This window comes from Haemaphysalis longicornis, unplaced genomic scaffold (genome assembly GCF_048455015.1).
Source record: "Haemaphysalis longicornis isolate Haplotype H1 unplaced genomic scaffold, Haemaphysalis longicornis Haplotype H1 scaffold_13, whole genome shotgun sequence".
Lineage (NCBI taxonomy): Eukaryota > Metazoa > Arthropoda > Arachnida > Ixodida > Ixodidae > Haemaphysalis > Haemaphysalis longicornis.
In genome coordinates this window covers 86,763,960-86,787,959 of record NW_027526233.1, presented here as the reverse complement: position 1 = coordinate 86,787,959, position 24,000 = coordinate 86,763,960, and the positions used below count along the sequence as shown (strand labels likewise).

Below are 24,000 nucleotides of genomic sequence, written 5' to 3'. Positions count from 1 at the left end.
TTTTTTTCTCTTTTCCCGTGTCGCCAGCCAACCCCCCTCTAAATGTATTTTCCCTGCTATTCTATAAGAGCTACGAAGTTGAACCTGTTTGTGTCAAAGTACTGGTGATGTCGAACGGCCCAACAATCCTTTTCAAGACTGTATGCAAACGTACTATGTATAACAGCTCTGTGTGCCTGCGTGAATCTTTTATCGCCCAAGATGCTTCACATAACAACAAGCAAAACCCATATTTCAGAGAGCATCCAAGCTCTTCGACAGATGGCTGCTTTGTTCAAATTGGCCACAACTGGAAGTGAGCAGCAAGCGATAGCGGCGATCCCTTGAGGTGCACCACTCAATATCTCTTCTCACAACACAATGGCATTGTGCAAAACAGAGCTCTTGGCTGCGTTTGGTACGGTTATAAAAAATAGGCATTCACAATGTGTGGAGTGCCCAATGCAGACAGAGCGCTCATTATGCAAGCAATCAAATTACAGTAAAACCTTGTTATTTCGAACTCAAAGGGGATTATAAAATTGTTCGAATTAAGCGGAGTTCAGATTAGCGTGAGGGCACTAGAATGAATGGTCGTCGCACCACACTGCGCAGACAGAACACAAAAAGCCACCTCTGGACCCGTTTTAGTGAATAGGGCGCTACTACACGCTTGTGGCAGGTGATTTCGTAAATGATGTTCATGCAGCTCAAACAGCGAATGAAATTATTTGCTCAGTCCGCTGCAGAAGCGAAAAAAGCTGTCGCTACAGCGTAGCTTGCACTACGCTATTGTTTTTCTGTTTTATTGTTTCGCATCTGCAGGGGTGAGACAGCCCAAACAAATTTGGGAGCAGTTTTCGGAGCAGCAAAATTCCGATTTTGGAGCAGAAGAATCTTGATTTGGAGCAGTTAGGGACATTTAGTACATCGTCTTGTGAGCTTAAAAAATCATTATTTCAGCAATTTGCAGGGTCAAGTGCACATTTCAATCAGTTTTGAAAACACAGAACACTGAAACAGCCTTACCTGAAAGAATTTTTAGGAGTATCATAAAGTACTAACTGCACTACCTTTTTCCTAACTGGTGATATTGTATTGCGGCTGCACGCAACACTGACAACAGAACTGCGGTTAACATTAGAGAGTTCTACAGTCCGTCTGTCCTGTTGGTTACTTTGTTACCGGTTTGACCAGGACCGGTCTGCGCATGCGCGCGCGGAAGGGCGAGGAGGTGTGGACAAGGCGCAGGCAGGCCCGCGGAACTAATCCGCCTACCGCTACGAATGCCCAAATTCCCAGACGAGTCCCGGTCAGCACGGTAACTAAGTACACGACGGAACAGACGGACTGCTAAAACTCTTATCAAATTTAAGATATCCGGAATTGTGGCATTTTTTTGCTGTTTTAATGCTGAAATGATTAATTTTGTAATCCCAGGCTGCGTTGTACGAACGACTGTAGTCACGGCAACAGTTGAGCAACTGCGAGCTAACGGTCGCATAGCCCAACCAGCCTACAGGTTTCAGTCCCCGGGGCGCAGGTTCACCCTATGGTCATTTGAGTAGCGTTACTGTTTAGCCACCTAGATTTTGGCATTAAATTTCACTTTGCATACATCAAGTACATAGTCGCATTCTATGGCAACCGGGTAGTCCTGCAGCTATTGGGCGCAGCCTGAACAGGTCGCGGCGCCGCAGCACAGCCCGCAACTTTCGTATCGACCGTTCCATCCCCGAGGCTCGCGATCGCGCTTCGAAGCACAGCAGCACCTCAGCATTTTCTAACACCACAACGAGCCAAAAAATTCACTTCACGACCAGATTATAGCTGCGTGTACCGCGTTTCGCACGCAAGGACAAACCACGCCGAAGTCGTAGACCCCACATTTCAATGAACTTTTTTGCGATCCGCGCAACTTCCCGTAATTTGGCACCAATCTCAAACCATATCTCCGCGTTAACGTCCCTTTTCAGGGCCACAACAGATAGAATGAATAGACTGGAACCCAGCTGATAACGCAAAATAAGCCAGGGAAACTATCACCGATGCGCACTGAGCGCGTTGGTAGCAGCCAGATCAGGTGGCGGTCATGTTTGTTGCCACAGCGATGCCTAATCGAGGCCGTTTCAGCGAACCCGGAAGGAAGGCGAATCGAGTTTTAGAAGCTATCGCTTGCTTCAATTCAGTCTTTCTATTTGTGCCATTTAAGCGGTGACTGGGATGCGGGATGCTTTCGTCCCCGCCGAAACTGACATGAGCATCAAAATCCGTGCCGTTGAGGCTCTTCTGGAGCAGTTTGGCGCAATTTTCGCCATTTTAGTGCTTTTGGAGCAGCTTGGCGCAGGAAAATGGAATTGTATCAAAAAGGCGCAATATGCGCAGCTGTCTCACCCCTGCATCTGTAGGAAATTTGGTTTGGCTTGGATTTGCAACACATTGCAATCCTCTGGGCCGACTTCTTCTGCGAGGAGCGATGGAAACCAGGGGATCCCAGTTCGAATTTACCGTTCCCGATACCGACGCGTTCGAATTTACCGGGACTTTTCACCCTTGGAAATATACATGGCTCTGCTGGGACCATGGCGTCAGTTTGAATTACCCGTAAATTAACAGAGTTCAAATTGACGAGCTTTTACTGTATCACATTCAAGAATGTGCACACGAACCGCCTAAGAGAGATTAGCTAGTAAGAAACTGGCGCAGCAGCTAAGTGCCTTTTGGCTTTCCCCTCGGGTTAAAGTCTCGGCAGTGGGAATTTGTAACAAACACGCACCCGTGCAAACTTTTCCCATCACATTCCGTGATGGAGCGTTGGCAGACACGTACGAGGAAGCCGCTCTCACAGTCCGTCACATTCCAGCAGAGTAAACCCGTCCTACCTCATCACCAAAAGCTCCCCCACCGACATCAAAGCGGTCTGCACTCTTACTCCCCCGCACTTGCACTTGCACTAGCGCTCACCCCTGGTCTCGGGGTGTATCCAGCTGGTGCTGCAGAGGATCTTGAGGGGGCACCCGTTGAACACCTTGGAGAAGCAGGCCCCCATGTGCACCTTGGGTGTCGGAGGCAGGCCGTTGCTCACGGGCTTCTGCTGGGTATAACAGCGGGGAAAGGGGTCGGACCGGGGAGGGAGGGCATGGCTCGTTTAGAGGTCGTGCAAGGCAGGCTGAAGGTTGCGGCAATACAACAGTGCACGCATATCTATCTACTACTACAGGCCGATCTGCTGCCGAACTCAAGCTCAGAAGCCCAATCAAACAAGCTGAACCCACACCAAATGTGTCACTTCGGTGAACTCTGGGGACATGGAGGGCCGGCCGTCTCTGGGCAGGAAGGTACGCACCACAAAAACTGATGCCCTCTCCGTATAACGACTAGAGTGGCTGAAACGCCCAGCTTTTCTCATGAGAGATTCATTCACTGTCGTTGATGTTGTAAGAGTTCCCATTTTTGCGACGAGACAGTCGCCATCAGCGAGAACAAGAAAGCTTTGCTTTAAATCCAAACATCCACCGTGTAGGAATGATAATCGGCTTGACGGCGGTTTTGTAACATCAGGGGCCCCAGTTCGATTCTGAACAAGGGAAGCTTTCTTTTTTTTTTTTTCCTGGAGGTGCTTGATTCGCCTTTGCTCATCCTCACTATCGTTTTTGTGGAAACCAACTGTGTAAAGTTGGCTTTCCTGCAATGTGTTTTGTAAGCGGGACGGCCGCCATCGGTAGGGCATAAAAAGCTCCGCTTTAAAAGACTGCTGCTGCTTTTACTTAACCCCCCACATCCACGATGGTATAGGTGGACTTGACTTCAGCAACTTAAAAGATGAATTAAGGGCAAGTGGCAGAAGTTGCTTCTGCAGCAAGCACGCTGTTAGCTTGAAAGTAGCTGACATTTGCATGCATAGACTCTTCTAGAACATAACCATGATGGAAAAATACATTGTTCAGTAGGCAACATTGGTTCAGACTTGCACTATCTTTTTTTCTCAGGAAGGGCTTCTATAATGAGTGAACGAAGTCTGGCACAAACCAAGCAAAGATGCACGAGAAAACACAGCCAGCACAATTTGTGCCTGCATGCTGGGATGCCATCAGAAGAAGAAAAAAAAAAAAGTGTCAGTAATGAAACCATCGCAGCAAAGCCAAAACTTGGACTGTTCTGAACACTACTCCGGCACCTTACAACGGCAATGCTAGTGATAACAAGATTTATCAAAGCCAGCTCTCACTTTACACTTGACATCAGTGCACATAACGTTCCTTGGCCTGTGCCCGCCTTTTTATGCACATTAAAGAACATGGGCAGTGAGAAGACAAAGTACGAAAAAAATCAATTAGCACCGCTTTGATGAAACGACCACGATTGGGGAACGCAAAGCACTTTTAAAATCAAGTCCAACACCAAGCAAACAAACCCAGAAGCGAGAAACGAGTTTATTTGTTCTGTCTAATTTTGAACGTCCATGCACCCCCCTCCAAATGCAGACAGCTTCGACCGTGCCACAATGGTGCAATCAGATAGACATTGGCTTTATAATAAAACACGAGGGACCCAAATTCGATTCTGACCGCAGGAACTGTTTTCATTTTCCCTCACTTCAACCTCGATCATCACAATCGTCAGAGAAAGATGGCTCTCCTGCACTGCGTTTTGGGGTGGACTACACTCGACATCAGTGAGCGGCTGAAAGCTTCGATTTAACAGAACAGAAGTGAACTGAGACACCAAATAACTGCGCACGACAACACGATCTGTAACTCCCTGCAAGGCTCGCGTTGAACCATACAAAAGAAACCAATTTTTAGTTGTTGTTTTTTTCCCCACATATATCGGAACGAGCGTAGAACACCACTTGACTGAATGTGTAAACAGGGTAAGACAGACACAACAGACAACTGACGCCACTGCTCTGCTTACAGGCACTAACAAATTTGATAGGCTTGACGCCCTTTTTGTTGTCAATGCATGTACTTTGCACAGAGCGGAAATTTTGGCTAGATTGCAATCCAATCATCTTGAAACACTGTCAAGAAGGTGCAACACAACGAGTACAGAATAGATGCCACAGCACTGATGCCACCCATTCCTTGCTGGCATTAACTCTTTAACTTGTAGTGTCCTGTCCTGCTTGGAGGTGTTGCTAGATGGACGTATTCTGCGGAGATGCCTTATTGTGAGCGACAGCCTCGAAAGCACAACTCCCTCTGTTAGAGTTTTGCTACAATCGAGTTCGATGCTGACAGACACAAGGCTTAGCTGCTGTTCATCGGAATGGTTGGCAATCCGAGACGCAGCCAACCAGCACATGCGGGCCGATTTGCACATCCAGCATCCACTAACAACACGGACACCGTACCTGGGGCACGTTGGGGACCAAGTGGGAGCGCCGCTTCTCCTTCTTGCGCGGGGGTGCCTCGGGCCGGCTGCCCGCTCCGTCGTGGGAGCGCGTCATCACGTCCTCGTCGGGGGCCTCCTCCTCCTCTTCCTCCTCCTCTCCTCCCCTCCCCCTCTCCAGGGTGCCTCCTCCCATCGGGGTGAGGCTGCCCTCCCGCGTGTCCTCCACTGCGCCGCACAACAGAGAGGGGTGGCAACAAGAAGGTGTCACAACCGTCTGCATCGTTGTTTTAGGTGCGGAGTGCCTTAGGACCGCACAATGTCCGGCCGCGTCCGTGTGCGTAGCATTTACAATCGCAAAAAACCACACAGGCACCGGCAGGATTCGAGCCTGTGTCTGGTAGACCAGACAGAGTTAGTGTCCAGTAGTGTCCCTCGCCTGTAAAGATGCGGAGTACCTTAGGACCTCCCAATTTCTGTCCGCGTCCATCCGTGCGCACACCACCATCAAACGAAAATGAAGCGAAATTCGATTTGAGCTGTGAGTTGCAGTTTCATTTAGGAAATAACCTAGGAGCAACCCACGGCTCAAATCGAATGACAGTTGGGGCGCAAATCAGATGTCCCCGTACTCCGTACCCTTCCCATCGTCCATGAAGTGGAGATGCTGCCATTTTTTTTTTTCGCTTTTACCTCGGCCACGTGGTGCCATAACTCGTTGTGACTGAGCCGCAGAAAACTTTACAAGTAAATTATATAATAGGGTGTAATTATGTGCTATCAACATTGTTTTATTTTTTACTGGGAGACATTTTAGTTCGTTTCTTATAATCTCGACAACTCTCTACTCTTTCATAGGAAACCTGGGCCCATGCAACCATAAAACAACATAACAACCACAGAGGTCTTGAGTACGTAAATTAACACGTCAATTGTAGTACCTAGTCCAATCAAACCATGTCCTGAATTGTACCCATGTAATACATGCTGTCACGTGTTTGTTTTGTACAGTACAGCTCGGTGCTGTTTTGTGCGTTTTGTTGTTGGCACCCTTTGGTTGCTTTGCAGTGATTTATCCGAAGGACTGCTTAACCGGGCTCACTGTTATCAGCCCAAACACTCTCAGTGCCAACTTCAATGTAAATAAGCAAATCATTACTGATTGATCCCAAATGCACAGGCTGACTGAACGACAGGATTGATTTAGAACTGCGCAAGTGGGCTAACTTTCTAGCAGTGAGCTCTGCTTTTAGACTGTACTCAGTAGGCACTAGGCAAGCTGTACTCAGTAGGCAAGTTATGTGCGTTGCTTTTAAAATATGACAGTTCCTCTCTGTCAGTAGAAGTCTTCCCTTATAAATAGTTGTAAACAGTGCATTTGCTCGCCTACCTTTCCCTGGGGACCCTGTTTTAAGTCTCCCCCATAAGCAGAATGGACTGAACGATGGGAGAGTAAAACTGACCGGACTGCTGAACGACAGGACTGAAAGATCGATCGACTGGACCGCAGCCCCTGTTAATGATTGATGGGAGTACAGGGTGTTGCGACGATAATCGGAACACTTTAAAATTTTTTCCTGAGCGAACCGCCGCTCTGTTTGCCCTCAAACTTGCCACGAAGGTCGCATTTCGTGGTCTATTTGGTTTGGTACCGGAAACTACGATGGTACTTACCGGTTTATCCTGCAAATAAATCAGAAGGATTTTCTCCTAAGGGAAAATGACAGCTGATGTGGACGTGCGAGCCAGCACAAGTTGATGTTGGAATGATGGAACCACCTGGGGTATGCAGCGCAAAACGCACGTTAGGGATTCACGGTAGGAAGGAGCCAAATGGTGCAGCAGACGATCAGAAAATGCACGTAGGAATGAGCTAGCAGGCGATCAGAAAACCCGGTTTTCGGGCTCGCACGTCCAAATCGGCCGCCATTTTCCCATGGGCGACAATCGTTTTTATTTATTTTCAGGATAAACAGGTAAGTACCGTTGTCGTTCCTGGTGTCAAACAAAATAGACCACAAAATGCGACCTTCGTGTGAAGTTTGAGTGTGAACAGAGTGGCGGTTCGCTCAGCAAAAAATTTAAAGTGTTCCAATTATCGTCACAACACCCTGTATAGCTGTTCAGACTGACCCACTGAATGAACAGCAGGGGAGATAGATTGAGTGCTTGGGGTGTCTCGCTGATTGACCGTCCCCCCTGTCGACGAATGAACAGCCCCCTCCTTACCCGGGCTGTCCCCCAGGATGTCGGTCTCGAGCATGGCGTAGCTGGTGACCGGTAGCCTGCCCACCACGGCCTCCAGGGTGCCGTCTCTCCTCTCGGAGGAGCGCTCCTCCCCCCGGCTGCTGTGACCATTCTCGTGGGGGGGACGACCCGACGGCCAGGGCTCCTGCTGCGCCAAGGAGGGGAGGAGCCAACGCAGCACCATCAAAACACTTGGCCAGGCCTGTTTCTTACTCTTCTTCCTTATGAACACATTGGCAGTGCTATGACAGAGGGAAAAAAAAAAAATTAAATTTTGCGGGTTCAACGCGCTGAAGTTACACCTGTGCTTTGAAGTGCACCTGAGTGGAGGGTCCTGGATTAATTTTGGGCCCCCTTGGGATCTTTAACGCGCACTGAAATATCGAAGACACGCGCGATTTCGCTTTTCGCCTCCGCCTGAAAAGCGGCCGCCGCGGCACCGAACCTCCGTCCTTGAGCTCAGCTGCACAATGCTTTAGCCAGTGAGCCACCCTGGGGGGGTGCCATGCTGGAAGCGATGGGCAGGGTTTCAAGACGGAAAGATCGAAGCAATCTGAAAGGCTAGTTGGGTTCGATAAGATTCGAAGAAGGTGCACAAGAGAGAGGGACGAACAAAAAGAAATACTTGTGTCAAGCGCCCCACCACCAGCGCTCAGTCAACCACAACCGTTAGCCGATCCCCAAACGCAACTTACGCATTAGGGTGAAAGCTCTAGACAAAACATTCGGTCCAATTAGCGGTGCTGTTACTGGCCGCCAATGCTTCAAGAAGCCATGAAGACAAAATACAAGTTGGGTGTATAAGAAAGACTGCTTAGTCCCGATAACAATGATACCAATATCATCGCAATCTTCGAACAAATAACGGAGATATTGAAGAAAATGTGTAAAGCAGTCGCGACCCCCTAGCCAATTTCCCACAACTTTTCTATGACGTCGCGGAACCTTGTTTGTGCGATTGGCGGCCGCCTAACTGAGCTGCCGCGACGACACATGACTGGACGTCTGTAATGGGGCCTCTAGTTCCATTTGACCGCATCACTTTAATGCTAACGTGCAGTTAACGCACTGAAAATTTTGTTTTATTGTTGGCCCGTATGACGTCATTCTTGCTCGTAACACGTCACTGTGGCGCAAAATTTGAGTTTTTAAATACTTCTTGCTTTTTTTTTTCGTTAAAACAAAAACATCTTTTGTGGCTCTAATGGAGCTGAGTGAGATACTGAATCCTAGTTCTTTCAAATTAAACAAAGTTGTATTTTCTCTTCATGGCTCCTTTAACAACGCCACTTTGGGCACGTCTGACAAAGGCTCTATTGATGTCGTTATAAAGCACGAAGCACTCTTTCGTGGCATGCAATGTGCGACCGACAACCGGCAGGCGCACTCGTCACTCGTGACGTGTGTGCCCGACGCCACAGTCGAGCGTTTTCTGTACCTCCTCTCCCAAACAAGGTGGGCGACATCTCGGCAACCCGCATTGTCCCCTTCTTCTCTCAGGAGGAAAGCCACAACACAGGTGCCAGTGCCTTGCACTAATATGTAACCACGGCCACTAAAAAATGTCACGCTGGCAGAACGTGCAAGGGAACAGGAACACAAGACGCAACACAGGCTACAGCACTAAGCTCACTGCATACTGAGCTTGCACAAAGACAGTAGTGTAAACAATGCTTGCACTAAATATCAACATGACCATAGCGGGTGCGTGCATTTTTTTTTTAAGAAGGATTAAAGCTTATCTGAGGAACCAACTTGTGCTTGCGTAACCACTGACAAGTTTGTTGGTTAGCTCAGTCAAAACAGTGAAAATCTGCAACTGCCTGTTCTAACTGGTTTGAGCCACGGACAAGAGGAAAAACCATGTTGGCCTGTTTAAGAAGCAATTACACTTAGTAAAATTTAAAAATGTATGGATTTCCCCAGTCATGCAGGTTGTACTTTCAACTGCCTTACAACTATTTGCAACGGCCAAGGAAGCGCAGTACATTTCAGATGCATTCAATCAATCCAGCCGTTTTTTTTTTTTGTCCTCAAATCTACTTTATTCATTCAGCTCCAAATTTCCATTTAGAATGCAGAAGCAATTCCAGAATAATTTGGGCGACGTGCATCAAATGTCGCTCAAGGCAGAGAGGGGTTTGCTGAAGGGCTAGTTTTTTCCCTTTTTTTTTCCAGTTTTATACACTGTTTCTGGCAGTCACACGCGGCATTTCGCCGACATCCACAAAATACGAGTTACTTTCTCCCCAACCCAATCACTTTTGTTGGAAACACAGTCACTCTTGTTCCTGAAGCCAAAAGGATGTAAACAAAGATAACACGAATGAAATGTGCAGTGCTCCTTAGAGTTGCGACAACAGGTGCCAATAGCCAAGAGCCTGACCACTTACCGCGCTGTCAGCCTTGTCCATAGGAAGTGTGGCCCTGAAAGCAGAAAAGGTGAGGGGAAGAACGGGAGGCAAAAGAGGATTAACGAGCCAAGTCACCCCGCAACAAATGAAGCAGCACAGCTTACAAACCTGCCCATCGTTCGTAAGCAAATGTAGCTGACCAAAGTTCACTTCAATGTGCTTTATTGCAACTTTCTCGACAGAAGCATCCAAAAATAGACCCAACTTATTCTTATTACCAGTGCAACTCATTTCTGCCAGTTGAGAGGTAATTTTTATCGTATTTCTAACCTTAAGAAAGGGGACTCACACCATATGGCAGTCTAGCAACCCTGCTACATTCCCAAGCTGCGCTAGAGGTTAGCTCCAAAGCAAATCTACAACCTTTTAAAGCAAGCTAGCAACGTGAAACTTCCAGTGTAACTTTTTAATAAAAGGTTAGCAACACAATGGCTCGAGTTCCCGGAACCTCACCAACTGTAGCAATCAATAGTTAAGGTGACAGTCTTTCAAAGCACAAATAACCATAACAGTAGTGCTCAGAAAAGGAGTACACGAGTGTTAGTAGAAGAGAACGATTCATGTGGACACGAATCAAAACAGTGGTGAAAATTGTGAGCAGGTTTACGAGAAAGCGTGTGCAAGGTGAAGGAAGCAGGCAATCAAGCCAAGCCAAGCCGAGAGAAGAAGCAGAATTTGCCAGCAGCAGCATTTGCAGAGTTTTGCAGAAGCAAGACAGTACAGACAGGCGGACAGGTCGACATACAAGAGAAGTCGATTGGCGAACAATTCACCGCTTCCCCACTTTTGCCACACGACAAGCACGAAATCAACAACTACTCCTCATAGCTTGTGGCAAATGACAGACAAGCATGAAATCAACAGCAATTTTAGCATGAGTGATTAGAGTGAGTTATTTCTAAAAGGAGAGCCAACAGCAAAAGGAAATAGCGCACAAACAACATCGCAGCTTTCGCAACCAGAAAGTAGTTTTAGAAGAAATGATGCCAAAAGGAAATGTAAGAGGCACGAAACAATAAAAACGCATAAAAAGTGAAAAAAAAAGAAAAGAAAAGGCTTCCAGGGAAGACGCAACAACGCAGCAGTTTAAAGCATCACAACACAGCAATTGCCGTCGGCACAACCAGATTGGCAGTCCATCTGTGTTAGTAGAGAAGACAGTTCTACCAAGAAACCAAGAAATAATCTTAGATGACATGCTAAGCAAAATGTAATGTTGTTCAGAAGGTAGGGCTTGTTATGACAGACATTTCCGACAGCTGAAAGTTCGCCGCTACGAAACAAACCAGCAGCAGCTAAAACGTGCTAACAAAGCCCAAGCCAGCAAGTCAAGCAAATAGAACAAAGAAACTTCGTCTAACAAAAACCTCTAAAACCGCAATTTCTTAAGCACCCCATGGGAATAACACAGTGAAATACAAAAGCTGGAACGTTCCCAGCATCTACAATAGGTGTTAAAGTAAGATTTGCAGTGTTGCAAAAAGAAAATTTTAAAACTCAGAGTCACAACATTACACTAACTTTGTACACGCTGCATAAGCTTTGCGTTCCTCATGTGTAACATAATGCTGCCTTAACACTTGGTACATTCCACACATATTCGAGTCAGTCACATCAGATTCACAACAAACATTTGCCACAACCAAGGCCACGGAGTTAGTGCATTAGCAGTTCTGTCACAAACGCATGCTCACTTAAAACAGGGACGTGTGTGCAGCAAATACCTCATGCATCCCAGTTTATGCACAACGCATGCTCCCAGCAAAAATGGTAGCCAGTGCTGTTGCAACACTTGAGCTGGTACTAGGTAGCTGATACTAAACTCAGCGCCAATTTTAACCTTGCCACTGCTAAACTTGTCGTACGACCTATTAACTCACCACAAACAGTGACTATGATAAATCGAAAGCACAGTCTCTCTTGCTTGCGACACAAATCACTCATCTTGGTGTTTGTGAAAAATTGTCAGCAAGCACAGACTGCCTCTGGGTATACTGGTTTGAAGTATGGGAGTTAAAGGCTTCACAACTGAACCTATGGCAGAAGCTAACAAACTGTTAGAGTACAGCAGCAAACAACAGCAGTTGGCAACAATGAAATGACAGCCAGCACTGCAACAAGCACTGAGCAGGGTTAAAAAAAAAAACAGCAGCAGCAGCAGCAGACGTATTGCTCCAGCAGTATACAATCGTTGCAGCAAAACAAAAATAAATTACTAAAAATTAAAACAAAGCTTGGCCACCGGCTTTTTTTTTTAACATTCATCTTATTTCTATGACGTTGCTGTGACTTCGTGCACCACGTTATTGTGCACCACAAACGATGGTGCATTTGCATGGTACTAGTACGGCGAATTAAATGGTAACAAAAAAAAAAGTCTGTGCACCGTGGTGTAGGAGAATTTTTAAGGCATCTGGGATTCCTAACTGCATGCTGAAATCTCACACACTCAGCAATTTTCGATTGATTGATTGATTGATTGTAATATAACGCGCCAATGCAACGCAGGCGATGAGGCGCGCCGTAGTGGAGGGCTCCCGATTGATTTTGACCACCTAGGGATCTTTATCGTGCGCCGAAATCTCGTACACACGGGCGCTTTTGCTTTTCGCCTCCGTCAGAAAAAGTGGCCGCCGCGGCCGGGAATCGAACCCGCGACCTCGTGCTCAGCAGTGCAACGCCTTAGCCACTGAGCCACCGCGGCGGGTCACTCAGCAATTCTTGCATTTCACCTCGTGTCAAAAGAAGGGCAACCATAATCTCACCAAATAAGGCTTAAACAAGCCTCTGCGTACAATTGCAGTAACAAATCTGTTCGATAAGATCCACAAATCGACGATCGCTAGACCTTTAAACCGGAACGTTTATCATTCACACAAAGTGCTACACTAAGATTTGCAGCTAAATTTCCGCGTTTTTCTTGTTTTTTTACCCGAGGATCCCTCGAAGCCATTTCATTCCTTACTGCTGCATGGCTCAGCTCAAAAGCATAACCCCTTGTTAGTGCTCGCCAAAAACTCAGAATACAAGAAGATGAGCAGACTAAGGTTAGTGGAAGTTAGTTAGTGGTGCCGACGCATGGCTTTCAAGTCCACAGCGCCCGTCCCCTCGTGCACGTGTGCGTGCGTGTGTGTGTGTGAGTGTAGACGGGGCAGGAAGGGGGAGGAGAGACGGCTTACTGTTGCGAGTACTTGAGGTCCCGGTCGGACAAGCTCTCAGTGTGACCCCTGCGAAAAAGGTCAACGCACTTCTCAGCACCCGCCGCTACGACCCCCGCCGAGGCGCAGACGCGCACGGTGCGAGACAGGGCGGCACAACACGCAACCAACAACGTCTCGCAACGAAAGACAACGGGGAGCAAACGCGCAAGAGGATGTTTCTTTCCGGGCAATGTTTTCGAAGGTTTCACACTCAGTTCGAAAAAGTGAAAAAAAAACAATAAGGTGTGGAAGGTCACACGAGAAGGTGCGGAATGCAAACACCAAAAAAATTGTGCTCGACAAGAACAAAGCACAGTTCACAGACATGAAGACACGCAGTGTGCGACTACTACAAGGCAGTGCAGACGAAACAACCTACTCTTAACAGCAGCACACAGACAAACACACACATGCACAGATATGCACACGTTTCACAATACAACCAGTCTATGAACTAACACAAATATATATTACATGAACAAACAAGGCTCTGTATCGAGAACTCTGTAACTGCGCAAAAAAATGCTACCGTTAAACCTCCCTGGCTTCAACAACATTTTTTTACACCATTGATGCATAATGTCCTCAGCAGCCGTAACCAGTTGTGTAACTATGTACAGCGACTCATTTTACAGTTAAGTGTAAACTACAAAGACTACCAGACTACCAAGCCTAGGCAGCAATGCTAAGTTGTGCCACATGCAGACCTCAAGCTGTTCCCTAAATAAAACACTTGTTTCCCAAACAAAAAACAAAAAAATGTGAAGTTTACATTGATGTGCTTATTTTCACTACACCCACAACAAACTGAGCAGACAGTATTGCACAAAAGATCAAGCTGAATCCAAATCAGAAAAGTGCTGTACTTGGTGTCATCTGTGCACAAGACCGTAAACTAGTGACCTCATTACCGCAACTTGGGTCACACACGAACGTAGCTCAGCATTTGAAAGGTGTCCCCATTTGAAGCGTCAGGAAATCCTATCATCAAGCACTGCATGTAGCTGTTTTGCTTGTTGAGTCAGCAAGGCAGAGTTAGTTTACGGCCTCCAACCACGTTTTTGCAAAAAAAAAAAAAAAAAAAGCTCATAAAGAGTCAGAAGTCCCTTGACTTGAACACAAGCACTTCACTGTGAAGCCTTTGAACGCTGCTTGCCTCAACAATATGACAAAATTTATTTTTCCCCAGCTAAATTATAACACAAAATGCAGTGGCGTTATGAAAACTGGTGCAGGTAATACGTACCAACCCTAAAGTGACTTACAAATTATGACCAAAATTGTACCCACGCCATGTAGGAGTTAAAAGCGATACGCAATATGTAACGAAAATTGCCTATTTACGCGTGTCCACAAGTGCATTGTCCTCGCAAAGGGATGTATAAAAGTTCAATTAAAATGTAGCATCCAACTGTTATTGTACCGTTCGTAACAGTCACTGGAGCTTTTCAGTGTTGCCAGCTTACAAAACGCACCTAGCCCTATTCCACTCCTGCGCAAGCTGAAATACACATAGTGAAGCACCCGATTTCTTCTTTGCCAGAATGCGTCCACCGCGCACAAATACCTCAACTTTCAGAAAAAAGTGAATGCGCAGGACTACAAAAAAAAAAGAAGGGGGGGGGGGTATGAAGTGCTGGTCAAATTTCCACCTTGTTGACATATCTCAAATTATTTACGGATCCCAAACGTGACATCACTGTTACCTCAAACGTTTACACCGCAAGCACAGAAAGCAGCTAGCCCTGTCACAATCTTCAACGACGCATTAGCTTCTGTCGTTCCGGGGGATTCCCTTCACAACCGCTCCCCCAGCAGCAGACTCACCACGCTTGTCTACACAAAACCCCCGGAATCCTGACACAAGGCCACATTCACACACAAGGCTCTCTACGCAGAGACGACGACGCAAAGCAACACAAATCACAAGCGGCCGCAGAAGAGCGGAGGCAAACAAAACGACACGGCGGAAACAGAGCACAGCGGCTGTGAGCAGCTGTTCACGTCGCGGACACCTGTTGTTGCAGCGGCATCTCCAATGGCCCTGGCGCAGCGAGACAATTGGCCGGGATGACAGGAGGGATGTGGCAGACGAACGCAGTGCACGAGGAAAACACAACGGAGATCGAACGAGTACACGACGACAGCCGCTTCTTGCGCTCTCGTAGAGGTGGGGCGATGCCGATGCAATACTCAAAGGGACACACACACACACGCTGCTTCTAAACGGGTGCGCATGGGTGTCACGGAGGAACGAAAAATACAGTAGCACAGGTGTTTTGACTGACTGTGTATTGCCACAGGTAATCCATCATCAATAGCAAAAACATGCAAGTTTGTTGTTCCGCGCACAGCAGTACTGTATTCACGCGGCCGCGTGACATTCCTGAAACTACCCAACACTTTTTGTCCCTCAGTACGTTCCTTAAACACGTTTGTCTCTCTCGCACAACAGCACCTCAACTTTGCTGTTATTATCGTTGTCCTAATTTTACGGCGGACAAATTTTAAGGCTATCACACAGCGTCTCACTTTACATCACACAATCTGCTTTGCAAAGGGCAGTGCAATTAAAAGCATTGTGAATTTCCGATGCATGCAAGCAGCCAAGTCTAGCACCATTGGCATTTAAAGGAGCCATGAAGAGAAAATACAACTTCGTTTAATTTGAAAGAACTAGGATTCAGTATCTCACTCAGCTCCATTACAGCCACAAAAGATGTTTTTTAACGGGAAAAAAGCAAAAAGTATTTAAAAACTTCCAAATTTTGCGCCCCAGTGACATGTTATGAGCAAGAATGATGTCATACAGGCCAACAATAAAACAATTTTCAGTGCGTTAACTGCCCTTTAGCATTCAAGTGATGCGGTCAAATGGAACTAGAGGCCCCATTACAGACGCCCAGTCATGTGTCGTCGCGACAGGTCAGTTAGGCGGCCGCCAATCGCACAAACAAGGTTCCGTGACGTCATAGAAAAGTTGCGGGAAATTGGCTAGGGGGTCGCGACTGCTTCACACATTTTCTTTAATATCTCCGTTATTTGTTCGAAGATTGCAATGATATTGGTATCATTGTTATCGGGACTAAGCAGTCTTTCTAATAAACCCAACTTGTATTTTGTCTTCATGGCTCCTTTAAGTGAAGATGGTGAACACCGCCTGCATCGTAACAATTATAACAACTTATGATAACATAATGTCCCCACCATCATTTTTCAGTCGTATGAGCCCATGGAGAAACAATTATTAATTACGATGATTATCAGGTTTAACACGCCAAAGTTACATTTGGGCGATGAGTTGCGCCGTAGTGGAGGGCTCCGGATTAATTTTGACCACCTTCGGATCTTTAACCATACACCGAAATTTCGGCACCGAAATTTCGAAAACATGGGCGTCTTCACTTTTTGCGGCCATCAGAAAGGCAGCCACCACAGCCGGGAATCGAACCCGCGTCTTCGTGCTCAGCAGCACAACGCCTTAGCCAGTGATAATTTTTGCTAATTGCAATGATAATTTATGACAAATCTTATGGAGCATGCAGTTTGCCCATTTCCTAAAGCTGCCTTTGTTAGCCTACAATGCATCTCACAAAACTTGAAGTGTTAACTGAGCCGATGGGTGCTCCAATCGTCTGGTGAATTTCTTAGCAGCTGCACACCACTGCATTTAAAAAAGTGCATGCGCAGACGCGTTCCGTATAACATACTAGAACACTCGACCGTTTGACAGATTTATATAATTTACGTTTGGTACCCAGGGCACAAAATCGGGTACACGTTACGCAAATCACATTTGCCTTCATCACCCCTCATGCTAGCTTTTATGGCAACAGTCACTGCACTGATGATGTTATATTTGCTAAATACTAGTGAGTTTTGCAGCTAACACTAAGAGCAACTGCAACTTGTATGCCCAGGTCTTTCTGCTGCAGAAGCACAGGGTGACCCATGACAAGCTGCCTAAATCAATTATATGGAACACTCCAAAATTTAGGTTCCTCATAATAGTAATTGCTATCAAGAGTTATTATATTAGTTGTTGTAATAGCATAACAATATAATGATGTTATAATGCTTTAATAATAAGGTTGGAAAATCTACTAATTAGATGGATGAATAAGAATCTTTCCCCCTATTAAGTGAAAGCCAGAAACATTGCATGAAGGATCACCTCTAATTTGCACAAATGGTAATGCCTAACACTGTGCCTTCAGCATGAACTGTAAAGGCATGGCTTCTGGCATACACAAACACTTAATCCAGCCACTGTCCCCGATATCTCAGTGGCTAAGGGAAACGTGGATACTGGTTGGACAAACAGTGCCACAACACGCTACAAGCAATACAAACAATTGCTCTATCATAAACACAGAATGAACACAACACAGGCGACTGCTCTATCATCCACACGAGACTGACATGACACAGAACACGCACTGACTGAAACAACCTTTTGTAATCAGTAAACGCTACACTCCATCTATGTTTGCAAAGACAAGACTGCTAGTTCTCTTTGTTGTATGCTTCGAAAACTGCTAGTTCTCTTTGTTGTATGCTTCGAAAACCTGCGACATGACCCAGCAAACACTCGGCAAAAGTATTTCGAGAGCCCAAAACCTACACAAACGTGCACAGCCACAAGAATGAAGGCCCTGCTCAAGAGCACACAGCACTGTTATGATTTAGCAATAACAACGTGACACTGACAACTGATGATGCTGACTCTAGAAGCTCATTGGGTAAAGATGAGCAGTCACATCTGATATGTTCAGAGTGACCAAAAATCAATGCCAGCTCTCGATTCACCATGTGGCCGAGAAGAAAATGAGTATCAACGGCAACTAGGTAAAGCTGACAACGGGATTTGAACAAAGGTTTCAGGCAAGAATTCAAGGACAATTCGAGCATTTTAGCGGCACCAAAGGAGTTAAGGGCAGTTTCAAAATATTTGGTTCCTCAGCATGAAATGTCCATCCCGGCAGTTACAGAAGGTGTCTTCCTCAGTTACCTTTAAAAATCCATGGTTCCGACAAAAAAGTCACCTCCTTTGCTTTAAATCCCCAGGCAAGCTTGAGTTCCCACCTTGTGCCTTCCATCAGAGTAAGCAGACTTTGTAAGGCCGCCTACAAATCAAGCACTCAGACGCAAGAAACTGATGACAATCGCAAAACCATGCAACTGCTCCACACAAGTGGATGAAAGATGTGACACCACACCTGGAAAAAAAATTCTGGTGTGGTGTCAAATCGCAGCGAGAGAAAAAAAAGCGCATTCTGATGTTTTTTTACGTCATGCGCCATTTTGCGATTTTCTTCCACGAACGCTTTTTCATTCATACTTTTTGCCTCCCACTTTCCTAGTTTGAAACTTTCGAACCACAGGGAAAGAAATGATTTTAGGTCGTCTAGTAAACTGTTACTTTTTTCTGTCATAAAAGCAATTTTATACTAAGCTTCATTATATGAAAGCATTAAAAGAAAACGTCCTTTACAATTTTATTAGTGTGAAACGAGAAGGTTCACAAAAAGAAAGTCTACACAAACGTTTTATGACCACAAAGAATGTGCAAAAGCATCCACGTTGCTCACAGAAACAGCACGTCAAAAAAAAAAAACTTGAGAGTATACATTTTTTTAGGCATAGCATCTGTGCAAAAATTTTTAACAATGTCAGCTGCCTAACTACAGTCTTTTTCACATACAGAAAAAAAAAAGGTTTAGCTATAGCAAAGGTCGTGGCAAAGCAGTTTTTTAAAGTTGCGTTAGTTAACCACCCATTATTCTTACTGTTTTTCGCAACACATCTAACAGTTTTGGTAATAGACAGCAGCACACAATGTCGATGCTATCTCTGCAACTACGTGCTCCGAAAATGAAGGAAAAAATCAAAGCCTCCTCCTTAAAAGAAAGATGGTTGAAATGCGAAGCTTATTCCCACGCGACCTGAGTCACCGTCAAAGTCCAAACTCCAAGCTGCTTCGACCGTGTCGGAATGGCACGATCCGACAGAAGTCGGCTTTATAATGCGAGGAAATAAGGTTGGATTCTGAACATGGTACACGTTTTTTCTTGAGGCACTTGATGTGCCTTCACTTATCACCGTCATCATCATCTTGTGAAACCCACTGTGTAAAGTTGGCTTTCCTGCAGTGCAGCTTGGCGTTATCATATACGGCACAAGTGAGGCATAGACAGCTTCGCTTTAAAGGTCGGTCTCTATTACCTGCTAGACTGCAACCACTGCCCTGGCTTGCTTGAAGAGCGGCAAAATTCGAATCTCACCACATCCACAAACTGCTATGGACTTGAATGGGCATGGGCAAAAAAGTAATAACCAGATTGGTTTGCGTCAAGAGATCCAGTTTCATCCCCTTTAATGAGGATTGCAAGAAGGCTGCCCCCCATCTCCATTGCAAAAAGAGCCACGGCAGTAAAAAATCAAACCAACAACTTGCACTAAGCACAATGCTTAGGCCACTGAGCCCCTTCGGTAAGAAAGACATTGCTTCACTGCCTGCTCTTAATTAAAATAATTGAAAGATTAAAACAATGCCGGCATTCCAGGAAAAAGAACCGTTGGTATTAAAGTGAAAACTATAAGACTTCTTTTCACTATATAATTTGTGGGATTATCGGGGGTTCAAAGCTACACCCACCAAAATCCCCAAAGAATTTGCTCAACCCCATCAAGTTCACCACAGTGTCTGCAGTAGGTGTTCTGGCCCTACCGGAAAGTTGAAAAGTAAAAAAAAAATATACACAAAGATCTTGATTCGTGCAAGATCTTTTGGGTGTAATCGAAGAAATTAAAAAATAAAAACACTTGAAAACGGCGACTGGAATCCTGACAAATGCAAAGCATGGTGGTGGGGCTGTCGCCTGCGATGCCAAATCTGTTCATTTGGTCACACTGAATGCACGTTAATTTGAAACAAAAAGAATATGCGCATATTTTTTTCCCTTCATTTCCTCTCATTGCAAAAGGATAAAGCACTAAAGCACGAACAGAAAAACCAAGGGCCCCTGTTAAGCAAAGCACGGGGAATGGTGCCTCATGCTAAGGGCAAATTCGAGTAGATATTTCCTTCGAGTAGATATTTCCTAGATAGTTTCCTTTCTAATGGGCTACCATTACAACAGAACCGCAAAACGGGCCAAAAAAAGAGAGCGAGAGAGAGAGCACTAGCATTAATGAAGTTTTCGTTCATGGATCCAAAAATAACACTAACAGAAAAAAATTATATAAAGAAAGAAAACAATAATTAGAGCAACAAAAAATCAACAAGGGTAAAAATTATACACACAGTGTGGGGTTTTTGCAGTAATAGCACTTAGAATGAGAGAAACAAAAATATTTCAACAACTGGCCCAACCCCCCTACAACATGACACTGTGTAAAATTTCCGCATAAACCTTTGTTGCCGTTAAAAATTCCCCATTCCCGTCCGACCCTCACTGTAGTTTACGCCCAGAAGTTTCCTTTCTCAACAGACTACCTTCTCTAGACCACTCAACGGTACTTTCACAGAGAAAAAATATCAATTTCTTGCTTGTTTCGAAAGTAAATTACCTTCGTAATACCATCGCTTTTCCCCCTGATACCGCACTTGATGGCTCAGCCCCAAATGTCAATGCCACTGCACTGATGGCAATGACATGTAATGCCTTATGAAATACCCCCAACCAATGATGATGATGGCGGTGATGTGGTTCAAAGAAGAACGAATAGCAGAACTTTCTGCTGAGCTGGTTGGCGACGAGTTCCAATGATATCAAGCACTAAAAAAACAAACGGCGAACACAAAGTAGATAGAACAAGAGAATGCGCAGCCCGAGCAAAATTATTACTCGAAAAAAAAAAAAAAACTGCATTTCTTCTCAGGTTTCATTTCCCACTTGTCAAAAAACCAACAGTTAATCAATGACAAGGTTCCCCGTCAATTTCAATGAAGTAGGGTTTGACTCAACTTATTTTCTCCATAATCTCCTGAGAGAGGGCAGATTGCTTTTACAACCAGCAGAGATACTACCATGATTTTCCCTTGAGTACAAGAGTGCAAGTGCAGAATAAAAACAAACCTGGTAAGCTAGAAACCAAGGCACATCTAATGTGCATTTCTCTCCAGGTTGGGTTTTAACGAAGCACGGTCAGAACAGTTCCAGTGTTTACAACTAATGAACACTAACACGCATATTGGGTTAAAAAAAAACGTTTTTTTTGACACACAATGAAGGTTGCAGGTGATCACCCTGTAATCGAGAACACAGCAGGATAACCGAAAACACCTAGCGCAGCACGGCAGTTTCCTTGCGTTCTGGTATGAATGGAGCCCCCACCCAAGTACCTCTAACACCACTGACAGTGCAGAAAGTGCACTTCTCTTGTGACAACAGGCGCCGTGAAGCGTACCAGTACACCCTACAAACATAAAGACCTTTTCTACTACCCAAGAAGAAGCTAGTTCCTCTTGCATTGTGATGAGAACCCCAGATAACGAGGTCAAACGCAAAGCAAACATGCACTTTGCGTATCATAAATCTTAGTCCATCGCCTTCCTTGTGTTCTTTGTGGTACTACAACCGGTTGTCTCATGCCACCCACCACGGTGGTGTGTATCATTCAGTAGCAACCTGCTGCCTTGTTAAGCTAACAAGTTTGGTCCCCAAACCTTGCAGCTCTGTCTACAAAGTGTCTGTGCATAATTTTTGGCAAACCAACACTACAAAATAAACATAAAAGCTAAACAAAGGGTCCTAGTCTAGAGCCAGCCTGTCCGTGATGACACCTCATACAGTTCAGGTCCGTCTTTCGCACACTTAATCATAACCTTTCAGTCCCAATTTCTTCTTCGTTGCTTTTGAAGTTGTCACTACAGCTTCCAGCTTACACACAAAGCAAAGACGAGTTTTGGCAAACGATTCCCCCCCCCCCCCCTTTTTTTTTTCCTACCTTCAAATGGTACTGCATTAACTTTCTCAAAACATAAAGCCACGCACGAAAGAAGGTTAAAGAAACAAATAAAAGTGGACAATGAAGATAAGAAAGACACCAAGGTCAAAACAAACCGAAATGAAGTCTGTACCACGTTTAATACAACTACCAGGGGCAGAAAAGTCCACCGACACCCACACAGAAACACTATTCTACCCAAGACACCGACAATTAAAACAAAAATACAGACAACAACAGGCAATATCAGCAAGGCAACCAGAACGATGAAACCACGGACAAGAAAAGTGACGAGAACACAGCATGAGGCGAGAACAACAAAAGCATCCCTTTTTACACAAAACAGGCTAGACAAACAAACTAACAACATGCAGAGAATGAACGGCATGCCACAAGGTCTGCATGCACCAATACTATAACTCGGGCAGGCAATGCAAGTACACCACCAAACTGAACAATAAACAAAAACAAAAAACAAAAAAACAGAAGAGAGGGAGTGTCTGGATAGAAGAACAAACAAGGTGAACAATAGGTGCTAGGCACTACATACCTACACGAGGCATGAAGACGGGTGAGGAAGAAGGGTGCAGAGAACAATGAGACGGGTAGAAGAAGAGAAAAGTTCAAAATGTCAGCTCAGAGTAAAACCAGGCATGGATCCAGGCACACTACTCGGACAACACCCCTTTTTCCCTTGTTAAATTTAATGAGCCGAGCCCTTAGTGGTGTTCCTCAAGGTGGCAAACTGTCCCCAATGCTTTTTATCCCAGCCCCAGCCATTCTGCTCAACTGTGCTGTAAGAAATGACGAAAAGTAAAAAAGAAATAATAGCAGGACAACTAACGTAGGCTCAGAGAGAAGAGAAATAAAACATACCTTGCACACAAAACAAGTGAGTAAAAATACAAAGAGAACGGAAAAGGCACAAAAGCGTCGCTAATTAGGGCTCAGGTCAATTAGCCGTAAGAGAAGCTGTGCATCACTGAGGTAGTAGTATTAGTGGTAGTAGAATCAGTAGTAGCAGCAGCAGCAGCAGCAGCAGACAGAGAGTGCGTTAAAACAGAGGCTGGGGGGTACCTGTGTCTCAGCTCCTCGTCCACAATCTCCAGCAGGCTCCTGAGGGCAGCACAAAATTTGGCCTCAGTGTCCGCGCTGAGGCCGCTATCCGCAGCCGCGGCCACAGCCACGGGCAGCCCAACGCTGCTCCACCGCACCCATCACCAACCACCACCATTGCCATCATCATTGCCATCATCATCAACAGCAGCGGCAACCAAGCGGAAGGAAGCGCAGAAGAGGAAGCCAGGAACAGAACGAGAAGGAGGAGGAGGAAAGGAGAAACAAAAGAAGAGGGAAAGAAAGGGGGAAGAGGAGGAAGAGAACCAAAATGAGGTTGAGCGACTCAATGGGCAACTTGACCGTGCTTGCCTCACACTCGCACACCATTTTTGCTTCCTTCTACAGCGACTGAGTTGGAAACTCCTGGCGCATAGAAATGCGGGAACAGCACAGCGGCCGCTAGCAACTGCACTAAACCCGACCAAAAGAGGATAAACATTCACCCCGTAAACACCCAGAGGTGTCCTTAGCTATAAAAGGTGTGAACTAAACATTTGGTCTCCTCGATTTGGCTGCACTTTCTGCACCAGTTGAGGCGGTGCAGCACTCTCGCACTCGATTTGCCAGTGCAGCTAGCGCCACCTGCACTTCGGCCCTCGATTTGACGCAGTGCTGCAGGAGTTCTTCTACACTTCTGTACTAGCCTCTGTGCGAGCTCTCGTCTCGTGCAAGGTGCAGCGTGCTTTGGCGCGTTTTTTGGTGCGCATCGTAGCAGACGGCTTCGGCATGATACCTGTGTCAGTAAACTGAGTAGA

At 45.6% G+C, this 24,000-nt stretch overlaps 1 protein-coding gene across 18 annotated transcripts in view; it reads right to left on the bottom strand.

The window, feature by feature from the left end:
- Positions 1–24,000, bottom strand: part of Hppy (MAP4K3-like protein hppy) — a 228,952-nt gene that overhangs the window by 43,066 nt on the left and 161,886 nt on the right. For 2 of the 18 annotated variants that reach the window (XM_077694881.1, XM_077694887.1), the window contains 6 exons: positions 23,204–23,326; positions 13,154–13,201; positions 9,954–9,987; positions 7,543–7,708; positions 5,336–5,541; positions 2,944–3,073 (listed from right to left, as the gene is read on the bottom strand). In XM_077694881.1, the coding sequence (XP_077551007.1) occupies positions 2,944–3,073; positions 5,336–5,541; positions 7,543–7,708; positions 9,954–9,987; positions 13,154–13,201; positions 23,204–23,326 (707 nt within the window). The remainder of the gene's footprint in view (positions 1–2,943; positions 3,074–5,335; positions 5,542–7,542; positions 7,709–9,953; positions 9,988–13,153; positions 13,202–23,203; positions 23,327–24,000) is intronic. The other 16 variants (XM_077694882.1, XM_077694885.1, XM_077694886.1 and 13 more) reach the window with 14 other exon arrangements.